The sequence below is a fragment of the Carlito syrichta genome, unplaced genomic scaffold (genome assembly GCF_000164805.1).
Source record: "Carlito syrichta isolate Samal-C Ts95f unplaced genomic scaffold, Tarsius_syrichta-2.0.1 Scaffold314652, whole genome shotgun sequence".
In the NCBI taxonomy this organism is placed as follows: Eukaryota; Metazoa; Chordata; class Mammalia; order Primates; family Tarsiidae; genus Carlito; species Carlito syrichta.
Window position 1 is genome coordinate 258,338 of NW_007258748.1, and position 6,671 is coordinate 265,008.

Sequence of the window (6,671 nt, forward strand, 5' to 3'; positions counted from 1 at the left end):
CTGGTGACCTGATCAAGCAGGCTGCCTGGCTCCAATCTAGGCTCTCAGATTTCTCTCCTCTCTGCTTTTCATGAGTCCACCGCTTCTCCGGTGGTCCAGGGGTTTGCTCCTGGTCGCGTTTGTAGGGTTGGGATTCTCCCCCATCTTGGTTGCTCTCCAGGAGAGGGGTGCAAGCTCGTGGAATCTAGTCGGCCATCTTGAACCATCTGCTTAAATTGTGAAATTTTTTAACTGTGGTATTGGAGGAAAAAAAGTCTCCTAGGAATGCTTTTCCCTATTAACTTATTTTACAACTAGCGATCGTAGCATTCTTTTGTGGAAATTTAGCGTTTACTGTTCACCAGTTGGAATCGGTATACACAGACATTTCCCAGTGATGCTGCAGGAAGCCCAAGCCGTGGAGAGGTTGGTCAGGTGCTGTGGTCAACAGCCGGATCTGAACCTGTTGCTAACACAACATCTGGAGCCAGCAGTGAGGGAACTCTCGGGATGTCCCATCCAGTCAAACCTGCAGGTGTCTCCAGCACAGACAGACACCTCCACCATGCAGCCAAGTCAGGCAGGGAGTGTGAAAGGTGGTTCTTCCACGCTGCTAGTTTCTAGGGGTGTTTTACAGTAATTGATAACTGAAGAATCTGTTCACTACACTCCCCAGTGGTTCCCTTGTCCCAAAACCCACCTCTCTGCCAGTTTCATCCTGCAGCACCCGGACCCAGTCACTTCCACAGGGATCTCTAACTTCAGAATCAGGTCTCAGGGGAGCTGACACACTGGTCTCTGCTAAGATACTCATCTCTTCATCCTCCCTTATTGACTGGCTACTCTGGCTAATGTTTGCTTTCCCTTCCTCCTGAAAGCCTTCCCTGACTACCTCACTATCCCTAATAACTCCAGTCCCTTGGGGCCTGTCTCTTCCACAGGGGTGATGACCAGCACATTGTGGATGTTGCATAAATTCTAGTTGTATGGAATCTAGGTTCTAACGAGCACAAGAGATTTGACCCAGGAATCTTCCAAATCTTCTTGCTACCCCGCTGGATGCCTTTATTACAAAACCCAAAGATTTCACTGTAGATGCCACACTTTCCATTTTAGGTCAAAAGTTTTAAATTTTAGCCTCTACAATGAAAGGTCACGTGGATTCCAGCATGGCAGGTCCAGTCCAAATGGACTTGGTTTTGTGGGTTGAGACCCCACTGTCCAACTGGTTTCTCGCCTCTGGGAGTGTGGTGTCTATGCACTAAATACTCACACCGACTCTTTCTACTTCTTCACTGGGAACGTGAGACTTTTCAAAACACACAGGTGATGGAACGATATGGTCTTATAGCCAGTATAACGCAGGAAGTTTTTCTTATCTTTAAAAAATTACTGAGACGTTTGTCCCATAACTTAACTGGGTTGCAACCACCATAAGTGAGAAGGACCTGATCTCTAAGGTCCCACTGTCATTATTAACACCACATGTGTGTCTGATCACTTTTCTTCACTTGATGCATATTCGTGGCCAGAAGAGCCAGAGGCCACCCCCTCTTGCGGGGCACAGCAGTTACATCTTAAAGCCCAACGACGCGCTTTATGTGCAAAAAGAGAGTGTATCAAAAACAGAGAAGCCTCGCCAAGGCACTGGAAATTAAGTTTACTTAAACAGGTAAAACTTTATACAGGCTTCTAAAATGAAAATCTAAAGTCATTCAGTGAAACAATACAAGCTGTTTACAGGAGTCATTAAAATAAACGTTCACATTTCACCAGAGTACAAATATCACAGAATTTAAATCACTCTTGGGTCATCAATGATTCAAGTGTGTATCCCACACAGTAGACACTGGCGAGATTTCAGATAAATTCCTCCCCTGGATGCGCCATCCCCCAGTCGAGTCCTTCCTCAGCTCTGTTCATCAGCTCACACAACGGGGTAGCTGGCTGCTGAGGCGATTCCACAGTTGTTATTCCGGTCTCTGGCCATCTTTACGTAGCCATCCATGCCCCAGTCTGTAGTCAAGCTGAAAGGAGAGCAGGTTTTCCATTTTATTTTTTTTTTAGAAAGAATAAATCATATTGGGTTATTAACAGGAACACTTAACAGTGTACCTAAGACCGCAGACATAACAGAAAGGTTTGGGGAGGCAGATATTCTTGCTTATCCTTTATAATTTTTTTCTTTCTTTCTTTTTTTTTTTGATAGTCGGAGGCTCATTCTGTTGCCCAGGCTGGAGTGCACTGGCATGCTCACGGCTACCGCAGCCTCAACCTGCTGGGCTCAGGCGATCCTTCTGCCTCAGCCTTCCAAGTTGCTGGAACCACAGGCATTACCACCACACCCAGCTAATTTTTTGATTTATTGTAGAGACGATCTTGCCAAGTTGCCCAGACTGGTTTTGAACCCCTGAGCTCAGGCAATCCTCTTGCTTCTGCCTCTCAAGGTGCTAGGATTACAGGCATGAGCCATCGTGCCCAGCCTATAAATTCTCGAATCTAAGACATAACTCTTTCATCCTAGACCCAAAACTGTGACCTTTCACAGAACTGCAAAATCAGAGGCAGTACAAACAATAGGATGTCTTTCCAGCCAGAAAGGGTTTCGAATTAAGAACATTTTCAGAACTTAGAAATTCAAAGGTACAAATAGTAGATTCATTCCCCAGGAGGCTAATGAGAGTATCCTAAAGTAATAATCAAACACTAATATGCTGTGTTCTACCCAAGGGTACTACTTGGGGGATAAAGACTTTGGGGATTTCAGAAGTATACTTAGGAGGTATGTGAAAATGTATTCAAATACTGATTGCAGGTAAGAATTCCCTTTTGGATTTCAAATGTAAGCATTTTTACCTGTTCTTCACAATCCAATATTTACTGGTATCTGGGTCTGTTCCTTCATAGTTGTAGCCAACCACCAGAACACCGTGATTCAACTTTTCACTGCTGCAGTCTGGCTCAAAATAAATGCCTGGGAGAGTGAAAGGCATGCTGGGGTGAGAAGCTCTGGGGACACCTGACAGTAACCCGCCCTGTCACCCACGGTAAGGGAGGTATCTCTACATTCAGGGAATGACACACATTCCAGGTAGGACTTAAAAATAAGGTCTTCTGTTGTCAAGGCCAGGGATTTAGGCTGTCAGAAATGAAGCTAGCAGAAATACAAATGAGAATAAATCTTTCATTTAAAAAAAACTTGTTAGAGGCAGAAAAACCTGGTCTTTACAAGCTTCTAATTCTACTCTAAGATGCCAGTTTAAAAAATACCACAGAACACCCAAATCTTTGAATCAATGGTTTCCTTTCGATGGTTGCCTTTCAGATTTGATTACAGAAGGAAGAATCTTTGAAAAAAATCATAAAGATCCAACAATTAGAGAATATTTGAGTAAATCATGCTACACAATACATGCGATATTTCTTTATAAAGTTATGAGGTACTTACATTCACAGAGATGTGCTCAACATAATGTCACATGGAAACATCAAGTACAAATACTGCATGTGCAGAAGGAACCATGTGAAATCCATGGACCCAAATGTCTACATTGAATGTTACCTGCCAAAAATTCATCACGCTGGCATGTCCTGGTGGCTTACTCTTTTTTGGCATCAATTTCTACAAAGAAAAAAATGCTTACCTTCTTTATAGAACTGGAATGAGTTATGACTTGCATCAATAGCAACAGAGATGGGCCCCAAATATGCCACTGCCCTCATCAGGGCCTTCTCCCCAACAGGGATGTTGATGAAGCCAGTGATATTAGCAGCAGAATATTGAGGCATGTAGCTACAGGATTCAGCCTTTTAAAGGTAAAGAGAAAACAGACTTGATTACTACCATCTTTCTCCTGGGGCACATGAGTTAGAATCACAATACTCAGTGGCTGGCAGCCTAGGATTTCCAAGTCAGCACTGTTCTAAATCATCCCAGGACATGAAATGCCATTAGTTGATTTGAAACTGAAATTAGTTCATATCTCTTCAATGAGACCTGATAGATCTACCTGTTCATAAGAAACTTTTCACAATGGAGAAATGTGTATTATTATATGTAGAATGGTTTGAATACCCTCCTTGTTACATAGACACAAGAACAGCCATATGGTAATCATCTAATCAGAGAACTGTGAAAGGCTAAAAATATAAAAAAACAGTCTTGACAGTTTCCAGGTGTAGATTTCACAATGTAAAATGTGAAGTCTGAAAAGTCTGTCATCTCTGAAAACGATTCACGTTCCAAAAGCAGAGCTGGAATGACAACATAAGGAGCTCCACTTACCTGGTCTATGTATGGATAGGATGCCTCAGAGTCCAGGCCTCCGTTCTCCTGTACATACTTGAAGGCATTATCCATCGTCCCACGATAGCAGCCCATATTGCCCTGAGCATAAGAGCAGTCCACCAGGTTCTGCTCACTCAGTGTGACAAGTTTGCCTGTTTTCCGGAACATCTGTCCTTCAAGAGCACCGGTCGCACTAAAAGCCCAGCATGGACCACATACACCCTGAAAAGGGAATAAAAAAACTTTCATGCACAAAACAAATAGCAAGACTTTGACAATTAGCTCATATATCTGAAGGCTCTTTAGAAAAGCATGAACTGCTTGTCACAGTCTACCAAAGCACAGATGTCAATTGCTTCTTGGCTTTCCTGTGGCAATGGATGGGACGGCTGAATCTGACGCTGTCTTACCTGGTCTTTCACATAAGTCACGTAGCCTTTCTCTCGCCAGTCCACAAATCTGGGCATTTCTAGAAACGGAGGCTCCTGGAACACTTTCCCCTTCCTGGTCTTCTGGTATTGAAAGCCATTCACCCTCTGGCTATATTCTTCTTTGGTCTTCAAGAGATAGTAAATGCAATGTTGGAAAGCAAAAGATGGTTTCAGTAAGGAGCTGAAGAGAGGAAATAGAGAGTCCAGCCGTCCATGCCACACTCACCATGTCCCCAAAGGCGTTCATGGCCATCGTGAAGCCATGCTTCCCTTCCCTGTATTCCCGATTGTGCTGTTCGATCCGTTTCATATTCTTCTCCCACACTGCTCTCCGCCATCCTTCTTCATTCTAGAGGCAAACACGTCGCCGATGGTCTTTATTTCTACTTACAACCCAACCCACACTCACCAGGTGGGTCTGCAGACAGAGATGGAAGAGAAACCATGACCAGTGAAGACTGATACATCTGGGAGCTGTTTTCCAAGCTTAGACACCACAGGGATGTTTGGCCATATTGTGCTCATGATTGGTGATTAGTGCCATGTGGCTACTGCTTTATGTTATTGGTAAGAGCTGGCAGTTAGGCATGGTGGCTCACACCTGTAATCCCAGCACTTTGGGAGATGAAAGGATTGCCTGAGCCAGAGGATTCGAGACCAGCCCGGGCAACCTAGCAAGACCTCATCTCTACAATAAATTAAAAAAAAAAAAAAAAAAATTAGCTGGGCATAGTGGCGTGGGCCTGTAGTTCCAGCTACTTGGAAGGCTGAGGCAGAAGGGTCGCCTGAGCCCAGGAGGTAGAGGCTGCAGTGGCCATGAGCATGCCACTGCACTCCAACCTGGGCTGGAGTGAGACTCCACACCCCCCCCCCCCAAAAGTAAGCTGGTTTCTAGAACTATTCTCTAGCTATATTCTCCCAGCAGCAAGGACCATGTTCTCTGGGGGCCTCTGGACAGCTTCAGATTCACCAACCGTTCCATATAATTTCCTGTATTTCGCCTTCCACCGGTTCCACTGTGCATCTAAGCCGTCATCAAGTGTGGGAGCAGCTGAAGCCATTCCCAAGCAAAAGGCAGCCAGGATGAGGGAAGGGTTCATGTTTCAAAAACCTAGGAAGGGAAAGGAAGTATGTATCCGATTAGTTCGATCCTAGACGTCTTACTGCCCCTGAGAAATAAGCGTCACTATGGTAGAATAAAAATATTTAAATTATTTTCCAACGCATTTATCTGAAAACTGTAGAAGACGGTAAGGGTGTGTATGGCTAGAGAAAAACAAGCCAAGTGAAGGTATTTAAAGGACCCACCAACATGAGAAGCAACTTGTCCAGAGCTCTAGGAATTGAAACAATATGCCGCCATGATTTGGGGTATGAGAAAGGTGTGAAGGGACATGATGGGAGAGAAACTTAAGGCAAACTAGGAAATTCTTAGTCAGGTTTTGCACCGATGGTACTGAGGTCATCAAGGCAAAGACTCACTAATGAGGACATCTGATAGCAAGTGAGGGGCAAAGGGATCTCCGGGTTAGAAAACCACCTCAGGGCACGGTGGCTCAAGCCTGTAATCCCAGCACTTTGGGAGGCCAAGCCAAGAGATTGCCTGAGCTCAGAGGTTAGAGATCCACCTGGGCAACTTGGTTAGACCTCTTCTCTACAATAAATCAAAAAATTAGCAGGGTGTGGTAGCCTGCGCCTGTAGTTCCAGCTTCTTGGAAGGCTGAGGCGGAAGGATCACAGGAGCCCAGCAGGTAGAGGCTGCGGTGTGCCAGTGCACCCCAGCCTGGGTGACAGATTGAGACTCCCACTCAAAAAAAAAAACCCCGCCTCGCACCTTCTTCGTGGTTAACACACTGCAAGAGGTGAGCTATGACTTCCAGCCCCTCCCTTCTTGAATGGCAGCTTTCTGGAATGCCTTCCCAGGAGAACACGGGAAGGAGAGCACCCACTGGGCTCCAGCCGCCATCATCCCA

The 6,671-nt window shown here is 45.0% G+C and overlaps 1 protein-coding gene across 1 annotated transcript; it reads right to left on the minus strand.

The window, feature by feature from the left end:
* Positions 1-1,624: 1,624 nt before the first annotated feature.
* On the minus strand, positions 1,625-5,798 carry LOC103274246 (cathepsin L1-like). Its single transcript, XM_008071712.1, has 7 exons — positions 5,673-5,798; positions 4,925-5,047; positions 4,678-4,824; positions 4,265-4,489; positions 3,624-3,786; positions 2,836-2,953; positions 1,625-2,006 (listed from the first exon to the last, which is right to left on the minus strand). The coding sequence occupies exons 1-7, from the start codon at positions 5,796-5,798 to the stop codon at positions 1,907-1,909; spliced, it is 1,002 nt and encodes a 333-aa protein (XP_008069903.1). The 3' UTR covers positions 1,625-1,906.
* Positions 5,799-6,671: the final 873 nt, after the last annotated feature.